This window comes from Halichoeres trimaculatus, unplaced genomic scaffold, assembly GCF_033239565.1.
Source record: "Halichoeres trimaculatus isolate MK-OKI-2021-1 unplaced genomic scaffold, fHalTri1.1 fHalTri1_scaffold_23, whole genome shotgun sequence".
NCBI classification, from domain to species: domain Eukaryota; kingdom Metazoa; phylum Chordata; class Actinopteri; order Labriformes; family Labridae; genus Halichoeres; species Halichoeres trimaculatus.
The window spans coordinates 10,171,417-10,190,065 of record NW_027437201.1 but is presented as its reverse complement, the minus strand read 5'-3'; the positions used below and the strand labels follow the sequence as shown (position 1 = coordinate 10,190,065).

General features: G+C 41.9%; 1 protein-coding gene across 1 annotated transcript in view; it reads left to right on the top strand.

The window, feature by feature from the left end:
* The window catches only part of psme4b (proteasome activator subunit 4b), a 39,153-nt gene extending 22,169 nt beyond the window's left edge, over window positions 1-16,984 (top strand). Inside the window, exons 28-47 of the mRNA XM_074664112.1 lie at window positions 115-246; window positions 342-551; window positions 633-769; window positions 917-970; window positions 1,145-1,274; window positions 1,578-1,659; window positions 3,519-3,672; window positions 4,096-4,162; window positions 4,251-4,376; window positions 4,643-4,795; window positions 5,052-5,156; window positions 6,953-7,044; window positions 7,225-7,356; window positions 7,531-7,733; window positions 8,540-8,625; window positions 8,819-8,947; window positions 13,060-13,215; window positions 14,081-14,219; window positions 14,387-14,520; window positions 16,275-16,984. Coding sequence (XP_074520213.1) covers window positions 115-246; window positions 342-551; window positions 633-769; window positions 917-970; window positions 1,145-1,274; window positions 1,578-1,659; window positions 3,519-3,672; window positions 4,096-4,162; window positions 4,251-4,376; window positions 4,643-4,795; window positions 5,052-5,156; window positions 6,953-7,044; window positions 7,225-7,356; window positions 7,531-7,733; window positions 8,540-8,625; window positions 8,819-8,947; window positions 13,060-13,215; window positions 14,081-14,219; window positions 14,387-14,520; window positions 16,275-16,409 — 2,556 coding nt within the window. The 3' untranslated portion in view covers window positions 16,410-16,984. The remainder of the gene's footprint in view (window positions 1-114; window positions 247-341; window positions 552-632; window positions 770-916; window positions 971-1,144; window positions 1,275-1,577; window positions 1,660-3,518; window positions 3,673-4,095; window positions 4,163-4,250; window positions 4,377-4,642; window positions 4,796-5,051; window positions 5,157-6,952; window positions 7,045-7,224; window positions 7,357-7,530; window positions 7,734-8,539; window positions 8,626-8,818; window positions 8,948-13,059; window positions 13,216-14,080; window positions 14,220-14,386; window positions 14,521-16,274) is intronic.
* The last annotated feature ends 1,665 nt before the right edge of the window (window positions 16,985-18,649 follow it).

The following is an 18,649-nucleotide window of genomic DNA, read 5'->3' as shown; positions in this document are numbered from 1 at the left end:
TTCAGTCACAGCATCTGCTGGTTCACACTCACCTGATGCTGTTATCACAAATACATCTGGGAATTAGAAGAGGATTTACATATGTGTGTGTGTGCGTGTTTGATGTCTGGACAGGTCCGGAGCAGGGCCCAGAATGTGCTCATGGTCGCTTTGGGAACGTTTAACTTCTCCTACAGAGACTTGATTCCCCGAATTATCCAACTGCTGTCACCACAAGACACCAGCAGCACACAGCAGCAGTTGAAGGTAACACAAACACACATGAGCACAGCCTGTCATATAATGAGCGCTGTCCATGGTGCTGAAACTTCAAAACCTGTGCTCATCTGTGTGTCTCTCAGGGCGCTCTCTACTGCCTGCTGGGCGCACACAGCGACATCTGTCTAGCCAGTATGAGGGACTGGGATTGTGTCGGAGCCGTGTGGCCCGCCCTGGTCCGCTGTGGACTCTCTCCCACCCTGACCTTGGATGAGTCCTCCATCGGCCCATTGCTGGATGACATCACCGACAGGATCCACCGCCAGCACGACACCATTGGGATTTATTTCACTGTAAGAGGCGCCATCGTTTCCAGTCTGGATTGTTGCCACGTTTTAAGATTTAAACCTCACATTTCTCCTCTTCCCTGTTAGGTTTCTGAAAGTTGTGTAGAAGTGGCGAACCTCATCGCTGAGTCCAAGAGTCCCTCCCCGCGTTTAGAAGCACCGTCTGTAGAGGAGCTGAAAGAGGGGCTTCAGCGTCAGCGGATCAGGAACGTGGTAGCAGCGAGGTAGGAATATAAACTAGCTTCGGTGGCTTCATTCAGTTTTAATGCAGTCTTAGTTTTCCTCAAGGTTACCGAGGGTTTGAGCATCAGCTCAGCTCGAACTCTAAGTATTCAGTTCTCCTGAATAAAACCTCTTTTTTTCCCGTACAGGAAATACGAGAAGCTGGTTAATGATCTCTTGGATTGCCTTGAAGACAGAGACCTGTGAGTTATACATGTGTGTGTTCGCTTGCCTTGTGAATATGTATAGGAGAGTTAGGATGTGCTGTGTAAGCTGGGTTTATACAGGCGTTAACTTGCAGGCACATACTTCCTCCAGCTTCAAATCCAAAAGTAGAGATGATTTGCATGTTTTCTTTGGTGATTTTTGGGTTTCAGGCCGTGGAAGTTTGAGCACATGGCCACAGACCTGCTGTCCCTCCAGCTGAGAGATGACCACCCTCTACCACCTGACGCTGTCCTCTTCTTCACACAGAGCCTCACACATGACTCCATCAGCATACGCAAGGTCTGCACCTGTCTGTGTTTGAATTAAAGTTCAACCTGTTTAAAGTGAAGTATCTGGGATTGCAAGGGGCTCCAAGGAACAGCATGAGTCAAAATCCATCTGAGTCAACATGGAGTTACTTATCTCAAAACCTGGGACAGCTCTTTGAATCGTGTTGCTCTTTAATGGATGTTTCTTCATAGTACTAGAAATGTACCAAAATATAAACCTCAGCCCAAAGCAGAAAACTCTGCGACCTGGGTGGAGGAATTGTGACGTTGAAGTGAGGCTGTATTAATTACTGCATATCTTTTTTTCCTGTAGGTGGCGATATCAGCGCTAGCAGGTATCCTGAAACAGTTGAAAAGACCAATGAAGAAAGAAGCAGTGAACCCCTCTGATATCAGTGAGTACAAGCATACGTTATACTGAAACTGTTGTATGCATTTCACTGGAAACAATACGATGATATACAACATGGTATGATATGACAATGTATGGTACAACAGGAAACAGTACAGTAAGATGAGACAGTAAAAAACTATACAAAACAATCATTATCAAATGGTAACAAACAATACAAAACATTAAATGATACAAACTGTACAAAACAAAACAAAGTATATGGAAATCCTACAAAACAATACAAAACGTTATTTAAATGATACAATAAGATAGGAAACGATACAGGACTTGGGCCTTGAACACCCATTGCTGGGTATTTTCAGAAACAAATTTGTTTTTAAGAATACTTGTATCCGCACGCACCGAGCAAGTCTGCCAATAAGTGTGGCTCTGGCTCGAAGCATGCCAAACCCATTTTTGTGTGTTTTCCAAACCTTAAGCCATACAATCCAATTAGAATGAACCCCGTTCATTCAGCTGTGACGTTAGCGAACCAAAAACTGTATTTCCTGGTGTCTACATGAAACCATGAAAGTGGGGTTTTTCCAAAAATCTTCACTTTGGCCAGAGTTTTCAGGAAACATCATTTTTGTGACACAAAGCTGCAGTTTCATGCCGACGATAGGCTAAATCGCACAACATGCGTATAATATACGGTTTCCCATATACCCGGTTACGTATGGACATGGCCACAATGAAAGAATACAAAAAAATTATGATACATACAGAATTGTACAAAATAGTCAGAAACTTTGTTAAATGTTACTTTATGATACAAAGTGATGTTACAAAGTTAATAATGCTAAATGTTATTTGACATTGTCTATATGACGGTAAGATAAGACATTGTATAAAACGAAATTGCACAGTTATCAATTGTGCAAAATAAGATAAGAGAGATATGATAAAAATTATACGACAATACATTGTAAATACATTACGAAACTGTATGATCAGGTACTCCATGCTACAATATAGGAGCAACATTCGGTAGAAAAATGAAGTCTTTGCGGAAGTGTTAAAAGTCACTGTTCGTCCAGAATCTGCTTGAGACTGGCTGTAGAAAGGCTGGCAGTCACGTACACACCCAGCCATAAAAACTGACTTTTACAGCATTAAAAAACATATTTACAGCTTGATTCAAAAGCAGCTTGAGTCTAAAACACTGATTTCACTTTCAGCACACACTGTACAGTGGGTGAATTTTTTTCTGTATCTGCGGTTAAGAAGTTATTAGGACCGTTTGATTTTCCAATCAGAGGCACAGCTCAGGTCATGTGACCACCGGGCGCCCTGTAGCTGTTCAAAGAAAAACTAACAGTGGGCATCATAGCCAATGTGGCTGTGTCCGTGGATCGGCTTCGTTTCACGGTTTCAGGAACAGATGGGTGATGTCGCGGAGACTACATCCATGTTTTATACAGTTTATGGTTACGGTGCATTAAGACACGATAATTAGGATACAATACGATACATTCATCTGTATTTGATGCTATGATATTATCTGATTCAACATCTCAATCCAACATAGGCAATTATGTGTGATGATGAACGGTTTGATGTGGTCTGATACTGCACGATAACTTTATGGTTAGATACGATACAAAGCAAGGGTGCCCTTAGAGAAATGTAACATGGAATGGAGTGTTACCCAGCCTCTACTGAATAAATTTAACCTAAAATCTGTTTTCATCATGTGCAATGAATAATAAATATGGTTTAAGATTGATGTATTGACTGGTGTACTTCCTTTCCTTACCTTACCAGACTCCTGACTGTGGGCTGTAATGGACCCATTTAAAGGGATGTTTCTGTCTGATTCACTGTTTATATGTGTGTTCTGTGTTTACACGTGTTCAGGTGGTACAGAGGATCCAGAGGGCGTGTGTGCCGGTGACCGTAAGGGGAACCATTGGCTCCAGTACGACAGCAACAACCTCCCCCTGAGCCAGGAGGACTGGGTCTCTCAGCACTTTGTGGAGAAAACACACGTGGGCTACTACACGTGGCCGAGGTGAGGAAAGCGGAGGAGTGGATTTAGAAACTGGAAGGCTGATTAACTGCCTGCTTGGACAGAGCTAAGTAGCTGATTGAATTAACTGCCGGGTTGATTTGATGCTTCTCTTTGTGGCTTTGCTGCTAACTTTGTGTCTGACTGACTGATCTGTGACTGATCTGGGCGGCTGGATAACTAGCAGGGTGTCGAAGTGACTTCCTGTCACAGCCTGGCCTAGATAGCGCTGACTGAACGGCTTAGTGTTTGGCCTAGATAGAAGAATTGATGTATTGGTGGAGGGCTTGCTGACTAACAGACTTTTTAATCATTCATTTATCCTGGCTGCTTATTTGAAGCCAGTCTACGTCTATCTATATTCTCTGTGTTTGTTGTTATCTATAAATCACAGCTGCCTCCTCATTGTCTCTCACTCCTCCTCAGAGAAATGATGATCTATGCAGCTTCTGAAAAGTCAAAAGATGACCTGCAGTACGAAGAGATGAGCGAGGTGTGTGCTCTCAAAACACAAAAACATCCTTCCTCTGCCTTAAGAGTGCTATTATTACATTTCGTTGCTTGTCTGTTTTGTCACTCAGGGTGAAAAGATCATCTTTGAATATTTCTCCGACCCGGAGTTTATCGACCAGCTCATAGAGTTTCTCTCTCTGGAGGATCGGAAAGGAAAAGACAGCTTCAACCCGCGACGCTTCTGCCTCTTCAAGGTGCAATTTATACCCACAGCCTCTATCGATCCAGCCAACCTTTAACAAAGAAGTGACACAGCATAGCAGCGCTAGCCAAGGCTGAATTGAGCAACGTAGAGGTGGAATTTGTGTCATCAACTCCTGTGATTCATTGTTCTCCATCAGGCAGCTGACAGTTTCCCTGCGTCAAACCGATGACTGTAATCTGTCTTTCCGTGGTTCAAAAAAAGAGAAATGGTTCCTCAGCATCCAGCAAACCTTCACGCTCTGTCTTTGATTGACAGGGGCTATTTCGTAACTATGGTGACGTGTTCCTGCCGTTACTATGGCCTCACCTGGAGCAGCTCGCCAGCGATCCCCATGAGAGCTCCCAGCGCTGTGTGTGTGAGATTACTGCAGGACTAATCAGGGGCAGCAAACTCTGGAGCTTCAGCCAGGTACTGCTCACACACACACACACACACACACACACACACACACACACACACACACACACACACACACACACACACACACACACACACACACACACACACACACAAAGTTAGGAACAAACACACACTGCACTACTTTTTGATAAGAAAAGTCAATATTAATAAAAACTTTCATTATTGTGTGTGTGTGTGTGTGTGTGTGTGTGTGTGTGTGTGTGTGTGTGTGTGTGTGTGTGTGTGTGTGTGTGTGTTTGGTCAGGTGGACGGGCTGTGGAAGCTTTTGTGCCCTCTGATCAGAACAGCTTTGACCAACATCACAGTGGAAACCTACACAGACTGGGGCACCTGCATCGCTACTGCCTGTGTGAGTGTCTGACATGCATACAAATACTCAACATGCTCCAAAGCCTGAGGCTCACACGGAAACACTGGGGATTTATCTGCTCGTGAAACTGTGAGGTTTTTGAGAAATGTGTAAAATAGGCTGTTCTACACACACCTGATCAAAATTTTCAGACTAGTAGAAAAATTGCAAGAGTTTTCATTTTGCACTATTGGATCTTAAAAAGATTTTAAGTAGAGCTTCAAAATGTAAAACCCTTAAAATAGAAATAAAAGTTTAACAAAAGACTCAGTGATGAGGTGCTCCACTGTTCTTGTTGATCACATCAAAACTGTTTTTGTGTGAACGTTGCTCCAAGTGGTGAAGATGTCGTCATGGAGGATCATCCAGTGTCTGGACCTGATGTCCATTTCTGTAAACGTCCCTCTCCATCCATCCCCAAATGTTCTCAGAGTGATTTAGATCAGGGGAACATCAGGATGGTCCAAAGAGTGAGCTGATTCCTCTGGAAGAAGTCCTTTGTCAGGAGCCCATTGAGACCTGCAGCGTTGTCCTGTTGAAAAACCCAGTCATTACCACACAGACCAGGGCCCTCAGTCATGAAGGAGGTCCCCTGCAACATCTCCACAGAGCCAGCCGCCGTTCGACGCCCCTGACCAACCTGAAGCTCCATTGGTCCATTGAAGGAAAAAGCCCCACATCATGATGGCGCCCCCTCCACTGTGCCAGCGTGAAAACATCTCCAGTGGGATCTCCTGGTCATGTCAGTAATGTTGAAACCATCAGGACGTCAAAGTTCAGTTTTTTCTCCTCAGAGAATCAAACTTTCTTCACCTTTCAGTGTCACATGTTTGCTGCTCTCTGAAAAAGTCCGAACGATCAAGTTTGTGGCATCGAAGGAGACGAGGCCTTTGAAGACGTGTCTTGCTCTTAAAGCTCTTCTCTCTCAGACGTCGTCTGATGGTTATTGGGCTGCAGTCGGCTCTAGTAGGGGTCGGAAATTAGGTCGAGGATTCTCCAGTGTCTTGACGGACAGCCAATCAGATCTTCTGGCTTAGCACAAGTGAAATTTTTTGATTCTACCTCTTGACTTTTTGTTCCCTAACCCTCAGGATCTTTGAAGAAATTCAAAACCCCTATCTCACTGCGCTGAAACCTCAGCAGGGATGGTGTGTTGTGAGAGGTCTTGCTTTTGCAGCTCAATAATCCAACCATGTTCAAAGATGGAAAGCTTTTTAGCCTTTACCATCAGGAGGTCATGACAGAGTGAATACCTGACAGGAAATGACTTGAATCCACATTTTTGTGCAGATTTTGTCTTTTAAAAGCTGTGGTCTTAAATTTTAGATCAGATGATGAACAGGCTATTTCACTTTGACTGTTCTTTGCAATGAATTACTTAAACACATCTTTCTGTTTCACTCTAATTTCTTCTTTCTGCGTGTCAAAAATTTACTCTGGACCCTTTTAAGATCCAACAGTGCAAAATGTAAATTTTAGCAGTTTTTCTACTGGTCTTAAAGTTTTGATCAGGACTGTATTTACTGTAAACAACTGTGGTTTTGTTGCAGGAGGAAGCACAACTTTTGGTGGTTAAGGGCGTAGAATTTGGTGTAAAATCCACTCCTCTCCTCTTTAATGTTCACAAAATTATGGTTTTAATACAAAAGACCAGCCACAGTCATAAACCAGGGAGTTGTTAGGGGAGTTAGCGTTGGGAGAAAGGATTAGGGTTAGTAAATTATACATGTTGTTCACCAGAAATGATCCTTCCAGGAAAGTAAGCCCTTTTCTCTGCTCTGCGCTCCGTCCAATAGGAGGGCCGGGACCCCAGGAAGCTCCACTGGCTGTTGGAGATGCTGATGGAGAGCCCCCTGAGCGGAGAAGGCGGCTCATTCAGAGACGCCAGGTACGAGTGTGTGCATGTGCATGACTAAGCACACACACACACAAAGTATATGTTTATGTCCAGCAGCATCTCTGAGGTTTCTGATTTCAGGCTGCAGTGGTAACCTGAGCTGACGTACTGCAGTAACTCAACGACCCCCCCTCTCCATCCCTCCGCCCGCTGTCTGTTTGTCTCTGTCAGTTTGCTGTATGTGCTTCAGGGAGGTCTGGCCCAGCAGCAGTGGAGAGTTTCTGAGCTGCTGCACCGACTGCTCGCGTACCTGGAGCCCAAGCTCACCCAGGTGTATAAGAATGTCAGGGAGCGCATTGGAAGGTACAAAATTAACTCGGTGTTATCTCCTCTGGATTAAATAATCGAGGTTTAAAAGGTTAAACTAATTAGCTCGTCCGCAGTGTTTGGACTTTCAGAACCTAAGCCTCCTTATCTCGCCTTTTTCTCTCCGTGTTTTGTTTTCCTTCCTCCCTCTGTCCCCCTTTCTCTCTCCAGTGTCCTGACCTATATCTTTATGATGGACGTCGCCCTGCCCCACACCGCGCCCACATCCTCCCCCCACGTGGCAGAGTTTGTCACCCGGGTCCTGGAGCGACTCAAACCCCTCACGTCGGAGCCGGAGATCCACAACCACGTCCACGAGGAGAACACCCAGGAGACGGACGAGCGCACCCAGGCTGTCAAACTGCTCAAGACGGGTCAGAATGTGGATGCAAGCATGTACACTGACATAGTGGAGGCCGGGGAGGGGGAGAAATATAAATATATACACCAGGACGGCTTGTCCTCCTGATGAAATAGACTGACACACTGAAGACGGATGAAACGAGCTGGAGGATGTGATCCTTTATTGATTTCACCTTTAAAACAGTGAGGTGAAGATAAAGAGAAGTTTCAAGGGGATGTTGTCAAACCTTTTATAAAAAATGTAAAAAGTCATGGAAAGATGTCTGAGTCAATATTTTAGAAGTGTGTCCAATATTGACATTCATACAGACCACACAGCGTAGTGATTTCTGTAGTTTGGGGGAGATTTTGTTTTCCTCTCACAGTGTCAGGCCAGTCTTAGATGAATTGTTGAATCTTGGTCTGGATTTGTTCAGGGAAAGTGATCTGGTTTCTGTCAGTTTTTGATCCAGATTATCTTGATTGATCAAGTGTCAAATTTAAGACTCAAGTTTGTTCTTCACATGTTAATATTTCACGGCTCTTTAAAACTGCGCCTCAGATTTTCTCATTTCTTATTCGTGGATTGTTGCTCTTTCAGTTCCACTTACTACTTTAATCTTCATTATTCAGATAAATATCTTGTTAGAGAATTATCCAAATCATTAGACACTAAATCAAGATGGATGGTGTTTTATTAGCAGTTCAAAGCAGTGAGGTCATAGCGCCAAGTCTGTTGTTTTTTAGGTTTTGGCAGCAACCCAAAATGCCCTGTGTGTGTGTTTTTATTTGGTGTGTGTGTGTTTGTTTGGTGTTAATGTGTGTTTGCTATTTGCAGTGTTAAAATGGTTGATGGCGAGCGCTGGGCGAACTTTCACCACTCCTGTTCAGCAGCAACTACAGCTCCTGCCTCTACTCTTCAAGGTAACAACACACACACAAACACACACACACACACACACACACACACACACACGGACAAACAGGTCCCAGCGCAGCATTATTACCCACTCAATCTTACTTGCCCATTAAACTCAATTTCTCTCTTCATTTACTCAAAATGGTGCGTAGCTGTGTGTCTCCCTGCCTCTCTACCTCTGTTTCCCTCTCCCTGCAGATCGCCCCGGTGGAGATTGATGAGAGCTATGATGAGATGAAGCAGGATGCACGCACGTGTCTCTCTCTTATGTCCCAGGGCCTGCTGTATCCTGAACACATCCCTCTGGTTCTGGCCGCGTTGGAAGAGGTAATACACACACACACACACACACACACACACAAACACATCGCCCCACCTGCCTGCTGTCAGTGTGCTGAGCCTAATGCTGCCCACAGTGCTGTTAGACTAAAAACAACCAGTGCTATTTTAATTTGCCTACTTTGTGACGTTTAGACTATCTCTGCTGCAGGAATGCTCTTAGTGTTTGCTACCATTGTGTCAGGGATTTCATGTGTTTCTGTAGATGGGGCAAGGGTGCGCTGCAGCAACATTCTTTATTCTCCTGTAGAATAAGGCTAATTTTTAACATACAGGAACACAATCTCAGGCTGTGTTAAAAATGCATTCACTTTGCTTTGTCCTTTATTGTTCTATGAATGCATGAGACCAGGGCTAGCTGACAGATACTTTAATTTGGCTAAAACACCTAGCCTAAAACTTTTAGCATCAAGAAAACACATTATTCAGGTTTGGTTGTTTTTTGTAATTTTCGGACCTATATTTGTTAAAATACTAATGAATGAATGTTAAATGGCTAATAAGCCTAACCAAAGTGGTGGTGGACACTACGCTAACACAAAAAGAAAAAATGACACTATTAATGGTACTAGGGCTACAAAGCTAGCTTTACTCTGAAGGTTAAAAGAGCTTTTTTAAAGTGCATTCAACATTTTCAGTGTGTGACCCTTAGTTTAACATTTTTTCTGTTTAATGTTTAATGGCAAACTGTAGAATGCTCAGGTGACACAATGACATCCACCTGATTGCCAGAAGGCCTATTAGCCAAAATCAGAAGGCTTGTAAGTCAACAGGCCTGTTTGTCAGAAAATCAGATGGCCTGCTGGTGAGAAAATCAAAAGGTCTATTAGTCGACAGGCCCATTGGTCCCAAAACCAGACAGCCTGTCAGTCAGAGAATTAGAAGGCCGTTAGTCAGTAGACCAGTTAAATTAGAGGGCCTGTAAGTTGACAGTCCTGTTTGTCAGAAAATCAGAAGGCTCATTAGTCAGAAAAACAGAAGACCAATTAGTTAGAAAAGTCAAAAGACCTGTTAGTCAGAAGACCCATTAGATCAAAAGGTCCATTGGTCAGAAAATTAGTTCGAATTTAAGAATGTCTACTTAATCCAAAGTAATTTTTTAACAGGCCTTTTGATTTTCCGACTAACAGGCCCTCTGAGAATAGGGTAGATCTCCACTGTAAGTAAGTGACATACAAGGAAAGTGGTTGATGCCATTTTAATTCCAGATATTTACATTCTACAAATATTTTGAGGTATAAAATCTAGTTGTGAAAAACATATTTATTTTATATTTTAGCTAAATTTTGACCCAAATATGTTTAACTGTTAGCTTTTTGTGCTAGGCGTTTATTAGCAAATGTCAACATGCTATGGTTACATTAAAATGGTGAATACAGTAACTTTTTAGCAATGGCATGATTGCTCTACTACCATGCTGGTGTTAGTGTGCAGTTCTTGCACAATTTTTACTGTCCACCTGTTTTTGTGCTGGGCTAGTTAGCAAATGTTAACATACTACCAGGTTAAAGTTTAATGGTGAATACCGTAACTTGTTTAAAACTACAATGTTAAGCATCACTGCACTTTGACAAAAAATATGTACTAGTTTTTCAAAATTAGCATTACCAAGCTCTTGTTTCTTGTATTTATGCCAATCAAATATAGCACTGCTGGTTTGTATTTTGTTTACACATTTAAAGTAGCAGCATCACCTCCACAGCTTTAAATCCACAGTAACTTCTTTTGTTATCACTACCTATTTGGTGACATTCATCATCTTTAAGCCCCTGAGGTTGCCACTTAAACCTCAATCTGCCTAAATTGTAACTGCAGACATTTCTGCTGAGGACGGTCTCATATATTCAGCTACCTGGCGGCCTGTCTGGATTGCTTGTAAAGTCAATCTGTTGGTCCAGACTGAAATCTCCCAGCATCTATTCAGCGGTTGACATTTTGTACAGACATTTATGTTCTCCAGAGGCAGGAGATTGTTATTTGGATGGGTCCCAACTTTTCCTCTGGAACAAACAGCAGGTTGACATTTTTTGGCTTTCACTCTCTCACCAACAGTTGGACAGATTGCAGTGATAATACAGACATTCATGAGCCGTATAAAGTTCAGAAGCTTGTCATTTTCTGCTCTTATCAGATTAAAGTTTGAATCATTTCCTGCCTCCTTTTTGAACTAGAATGTATTAGCATGCTAAAACACTAGCATAGGGGGGCAGGGGCTTCCGCGTTGATGTGCCCCTACCTGCTGAGTGTTCATATATTAGCTTAAGCTCAAAGCCTTGCTGCACCTATGGATGATGTTATGTTTCAATATATGACAAGTGAAATTAAAACTTAATGAACTGCTGAAGAAGCATAACAATGAAACAACCTTATCTTTGTTATAGTATGTACACACAATGTGTTAATCTTGTGTACACAGCAAATTAACTTTTATCTTCAATGTAATATTTTTCCTCCTGTTTCCCTTTCTCTCTGTATCTGTCTTTCAATTTCATAATAAGCTTTATTGGCATGGAGTTTTTTTTTTTTTCCAAAAAAACATGTTGCCTAAGCCAATGTACGATTAAAATGATTAAAAAAACATATTGGCAATCAAACATGTTAAGAAAAATAAATGATAAAATTACATAAAAACAAAAAAAGAAACTAACAACAATCTGTATTTTCATGGACAAAGATGTTTTTGTTGCCTAATAATGCTTTTTAACCTTTCACAGCAGCTTGTCTAACTCTGTGCTAAGCTGTCACATGTTTAGCTAACAGTTGAACAGTTCTGCTGTCTTCACCCAGAATCTTCTGGATCTGTTCCTCTTTTGGGGAGATTAGGAAATTCAGGGTATAAATTTGTTAATTTATTTTTGTAAAAATTTGAACTGGTGATGAGGAAATAGATCTCAGTTTCTTCTAGGGATGGGTACTGAATTAGGTACTTTTTTAGGCACTGACCGAATTCTGTCAAAAGTACCAGGTATCGATTCATGTAAAATCAAAAGGTACCATGTTTAAGTACCTAGATGCATCTTTGTGATTGTGAGGGAGTGAAAGAGTAGGTGATTTTCCATACAGGACATTAACACAGCATTGCAAGGTTATATGTTGAAGAATAAAACATTAAGTTGAAAAAAATATATATTTAATGATTAACCAAATTGATATTTTTGACCACATGAACACAAAAAAGTACCAAAAATTGGTACTGTTGGGTACCAGTACCTATTGCCAGGTACCGGGCATCAGTACCATACCGTTTCAAATGTGAAAGGTACCCATCCCTTGTATCTTCCTGTCTTGTGTAACAGAGCCTACAGACTTTGTAAGATCCTTTTAACCACTGAGATTTCTGTGTCGACCAGTTTCAACGGCCAGTTTATGAATAGAAAGTGTGTATTTTGTGAGTCTCTGTCTCTTTAAGGGCTCTTTAATCTCTGTTCAATAATCTGCCAATTTAAATTCTCTATTTAATAAGTTATAACATTCTAATTTACCACTGATGGTAATATTTGTCCTTACAATTTGGTTTATTTTCTGTCATTTGGAGTTGGCAATGGCTTGTTGGTCATTATTTTGAAAAGCAGATCTTATTTCCTGTAGTGTGGTGTTTTCCTCTGGGATCAGAGAGCGCTGCTGTTCGAGATAAGCTCTGTGTTTTTATGAGTCGGGCTCAGACTCCATCAGGTGGTTGGTGAAACTGATGCTTTTCCTTTTGATTGGCGTCAGCAGAGGCAGCTCCACTCTGAAGCTGTGGTTGGGACGGTTTCTGTGGACTCTTAAAATGTTCTTACAGAACTCCAGGTGAACCTTTTTTTACTAGGTTTGAGTCCCCGAGTTCTGCTTTAACTAAAGGAACCCAGACTTCAATTCTCTACAGGAGGATCGGCTCAATCACACTCTTAAAGAACTTTATCCAAATAAAATGGACAATGGAGAATGGAGAGGTTAAATTTAAATGATGTTCTTCTTATAGAGTTGTTAGCTCTACAAGCTTTGTCAGCAAATGAACTGATGGCCTTACCAAAGTAATGTTTTGTATCATGTGTGCGTCATGTATATATTATATACCATGAATAATTACCTTACCCTTTCTCTGTGTTTCTCTGTTTTAGATGGCGTGCAGCAGATCATGGCACGCCCGCTTCTCTGTCCTCACCTACCTCCAGATCATGGTTTTCTACAACCTGTTCACCCTGCTCAGCCTGCCTGCTGAGGTCCTCTGCATCCAGAGGCTCGTGATGCAGCTGCTGCTTGACGAACAGCTCGAGGTAATGTATGCAGAAACAAGCAGCAAAACACTGGCTTTAATACAGCCATCGCCCCTCAGTAAGGCAGGGGAGTCACAGGATTATAAATGACCACTTATTGTCCCCGAGTCTCCCCTCACTAAATCTTAATCCCTCCTTTCTGTTCTCGGTTATTGCTTAAAAATAACACTACACCTCAGTGCTCGGCATTTAATTTATTTCTCTGTTTTGGTGCCTTTCTCTTCTTCTGTGGTTTCAGAGGTGCTGACAAAGCGCTGTGGCTGCTTCTCATTGGTAGTTTAATTCCACATTTTTAGCAGCTGAATGTAGAAATCTCTGCTCAACACGTGATTCAACATGTATCACTTTCCTCCCTTTGTGCCTCTGAATTGGATGTGAAGGTGAAAAATCCATAAGCTGGAGGCTACCAGGGATTTCTTCACCCACAAAAACAGCTGCTCCTCTTAATATTTTGTAAACTGAGTAAGCGTGAAGCTGCTGGACGCGTTGTCTTTGTCTCATTGTCTATTTGGATGCATCAACCGTCACTCAGCGCTTATTCATAATTTATGCAAAGTGATGCAGGAAGGCGGCGATGTTCTGCAAGTGAATGTTACCTCAGCTCAACTCGGCATCATCCCTCCTCCTCCTCCTCCTCCTCCTCTTCCTCTCTCTTCTTTCCTCCTGATCTTTCCTCTTTTAATAAATTGCAGAAACACTTCTCGCCCTAAAACTGCCTCCTGCTCTCCACAGCATCCACCACCATCCTTTATTTGTCGCTTCTGATTTTCACTGCTCTCTGTATTTTTTTAAATTCTCACCCTTACTCTCCTCCTTGTTTCCTACATCCCTCCCTCCCTCCTTCCTTGCCTCCTCCCCCCTGTAGGTGAGGGACATGGCAGGCACCACCCTCAGTGGTTTACTGCAGTGCCAGTTCTTCCCCCTGGACTCCAGTCTGCAGACACAGCTCCAGACGCTGAGTCAGACTCCCCTCCCCAAGGCCAGGGGAGAGCTGTCCTCCACAGGTACACACACACACACACACACACTCACACACACAGGCACAAAACAAACACGTCAAAATAACACAGTGAGGCAATCAGAGTAAAACTTGCCCTATTACCCTTTCTTATCCCGGGGGAATTGTGAACCTTGAAATTCCCATTTGTGTGTTTTTTCCTCGTGTGTGAAGACTTGGTGCGGCGCCACGCTGGAGTTCTGGGCCTCAGTGCGTGCATCCTCTCGAGCCCCTACGACGTCCCGGACTGGATGCCTCAGATACTGATGGACCTGAGCGATCATCTCAATGACCCTCAGCCTATAGAGGTGCACACACTCATCACCGCAACATATACGCACACACACACACAAACATCCAACACAGTATGAGCTGAAAGAACACAATTTCATTGTCCAATTGAGGAGAAAATTGTGTCTTTGGTCTCACTTCAGGCATGAAAAAGACATACAATGTAATCCGTAGTGCAGAGTTTGAATAATACATTACAGTGATGGGGAGCCAGTGATGATGATAATTTAGCGCTTCTCCTGCTGCAAAGTGAAAGAGATGAGAAAGAAAATACAATGGGACACAGTTAAAAAATAAATTTGCAGCTAGATGAATGAGTCATTTTGTCACAAAAGCTCCTGAAAAGAATAGTCCCTCTCAAAAATGTAGGATTTTGTGAGGAAATAAAGAATATAATGTCTCCTTTTCCTCAGGCAGACTGATCAGTAGTCTGTAAACGTTACTAGGTAACTGAAATGTAATCATTTCCTTTGAATGCTCTCATGAACATGACCTGTATTTAATGTTAAAGTCATGAAACTCTTTGTTTTTGTGTCCTCTGCTCTTAAACCTCTTGCTGGAGGAAGAGAAAGCAAACAGTCTCTTTTCCTAAGGTTGTTATCAGCGCCTCACTTTTTACTTTTACGGGAGAAAAAAACAAATGAAGCAACATAAAAAGAACCATCAGCATCCTCTTTATTGCAGCAGATTACTGCAGACGCTAATGGAAACGTCCAAACACTGAGACACCAACAACACTTCCAAATCTTTACTCCAATGATGGAGCGTTAGAGTTTCTCATGAGCAAAGCAGCTCGATGCTGTTCGAGGAAGCTGATAAGAAGTTTTACGAATATGTCAAAAGAATTTGTATTTTAATGTTTATGTGGATCATATACTTGTCTTTAACATAACTAAACCATAATACGGCCGTGTTCTGTTGTGAGAATCAAATCTATTGCTTGACTCCTTCACCGTCCAATCAAAATCAAGAAGGGGCGGGACTTCGATATCAGCATAAATTGCTGATGTGACCCAGATCCTGGCTGTTTTTGGAGATTATTCAAAGTCTAACACATTAAATACACCAGAAACATCTGCAGTATGTCTCCGTTCCGTTGCATGATGACTGGGTTTGTCAACTTACTCCAGCTGTGTGTTCTGTTCATCAAGCTTCATGACTGACGGATAGCTGGAGTCACAGACCGAGGAGTTCCCACGCTTCACTTTCCATTGATGAGTCTGTCTTTATTCTTGTTGGGCTGTAAAACCTCAAACCTGTTGACTCCTGGTCTGGCTCTGCTCATTATGTCCATTTATTGTTGTAGTCAATCTAAATACCAACTGTTTCTGACACAGTTTGTTTTATTTTGAAAGTCAATGGGTGTTTTTGGATGGTATCAGGTCACTTCCTGTTCCACTCAATCTTCTCTACGCTGAATTTATTAGTCACAGCTTCGTTGCATATTACCTGCAACAGAACGGATCCAGTGTGAGCTGGCACATTGATTTGAATGGAAACCTATGCGATCCACTGCCCTGACAGAGCGGAGACGGACTGCAGACAGATCTGGTGTATTTCAACCATAAGCTGCTGCTGACACCAGGGCACACTTCTTTTTCATTATTCAACGTTTTAAAAAAATTTCCTTCAACATCATCAAATATGTAGCTCAAAGAAGGTGACACCAACAACTCATATGTCATAGGGTCAACACACATTACATCAGTCATTCACTCTGATTCCCTCTATCTCATTTGTTTTTAATCCTGTTTCTCCGTTCAATCCCAAGATGACGGTAAAAAAGACCCTCTCTGAGTTCAGACGCACCCACCACGATAACTGGCAGGAGCACCGTCAGTGCTTCACCGACGACCAGCTCCTGGTGCTCACAGACCTGCTAGTGTCCCCCTGTTACTACGCCTAGTCAGCCAGCTGCCTTGTCACGTCCTCCACAGACTGTTTGCCCTGTCCACACAGAAACAGAGTTTAACTTTTTAGCACTGTTGGGAACTCATTTCTTCTGTGCCGCCTGTTAAAATAACCTCAAATGTTGCTGCAGTGGCCGGGAGCCCTGCGTCTGGAACCTCACAGCCGATGTTGGCCTTCAGTAAACCGAGCACAAAAAAAATAACAGTTCTGGGAAAAAGTGATGTCAAATATTGAACCTACTCGGTGGGTTTATTTTGCCTCGCCAAGCAGCTCTGCAGCCCCAAAGGTGGCAAAAACCTCTACTTTAAAGAAACCAGCTTTCAGGTGTATTATTGTTTTGTTCTTGTGATAAATCTATATTTATATCTGCCAGAAACATTTGTACACTTAAAGACCAGAGTCTCTCAGCGCTGTGTTTCACTCCATAACCTTTAGAAGGTTTTTAATACAGTATTACAGAAGTGGAACTCCCTTTAAATGATAATATAACATGGGATAACATATATAATTGATAATATATACAAAATCCAACTGCATAACTACATTGTTGATGTAAATTAACACTTCCTACGAAAGATGACACTAAGATAAGATGTATCTTATTGGATAAACCATTTTTGTTAAAGTAACTCAAGTCTGAGTAAATCTATTTTTAATAACTTCATATCTTATTTATATAAAGTCATAATTGGCTAATTGTAAGTATATATAAACAATAAAATGTATAATGTGATGTAATATCACAATATATTTCTATACCACTTAATATGCACCGTTGTACAGTAGTTTCTTATTTCTAACTAACTGTAAATTTAATGTGTAATAAATTCACTGCATCCTTTAAAAGAGGTGTATTTTATTTTGAAAGGAAAGAGTGAGTGTGGCACATGTGTGAGATTATTCAAAACATCCACAAAGAGAAATGCATCAGAGTTTGTTGTATCCATCATGTTGTGGAGATGTTGCTTCAGGCCACAGGTAACTTGTGTGAGTGGGTGTGTGTGTATGTGTGTAAATGTTTAAGAAAAACAACATCAAAGATAAAGCTGTCACCATTTTTACTCCGCACACGGATTTTTCTAAAGCGGTTGATGCTGACGTTGATAAGTTCACTGTGCTGAGAGACGCACGCTGACAGAATGAGAAGCATATCTGGTGAGTACTGTCCAGGATAAACGGGGTGTATTTTATGGCTGAACACGGTGTGATAGTGCGATCACAGTCCTATCATGATAACCTGCCTGGGATACAGCAGCAGTTTCCTACAAGCTTATGTTGTATTTTCCAAAGACAGATTTCTGTGTGACGGTCTTCTGTCTCCTACAGTATGGAATCAGATCATTGTGGATTCTTGTTGTGCTGCTCGTTTTGCTTAAATATATACCAGTGGTCTTCAACAGGGGGTCTGCAGCCCTTAGGGGGTGACTTTTTGGTTGATTAGGCAATTTTTTTGTGTTGTCAAGTAATTATTTCAAAATATTTTAATTTTTACCTCCCCCAGGGAGGTTATGTTTTATGGGAGAGTTTCTCTGTCAACACAACTCAAAAAGTAATCTGGATGAAATTTCCAGGAAAGGTTCAAAATGGGAAAAGAAAGAAGTGGTTAGATTTTGGAGGTGATCCGAATCATCATCTAATAAAGGATTCTTTATCAATGTGAGATAGGGCTGTTTTCACCATATGTCTATATAACTCCAGGATAAATGGTTGGATTGCTTTGCAAAACAACACAAGACAAGGTCACCATAATTTCTGACAGACATGAAAGTACGATTCAGATCCTGACAATATTCTGGATACCAAGATCCAGAATATGAATTAAGTACTGGTTCATCATGATTTTCAACACTGTCAGGTAACAAATTATCGTACAAACCTGCAACTAACACCAAATTGTAGCAGACAGTCTGCTGAAAGGGAGTATAACATTAAAGTAGGACTTAAGTGTTAATGACAATCACAATATGCTTGGCAGAGGTCTGTGCTCTCTGAGTGCTTTTATAACTAACTTTATTATTATTATCTTTGAACACACATCAGTGGATACATGGGGGCTAAAGATATTATCTTTTAACCAGAAATAAACACATCAAGCACGTTCTCAGCAGGTCTCTCAAACTGCACACAGGTTCACTCTGCAAAGCCCTGGGAGCCTGACGGTTCTGTATAGGATCTAAGCTGTTTGTAAGACTGTGCACTTCTGGACAGAGATCTTAGATGTTGTTACCAGTTTCT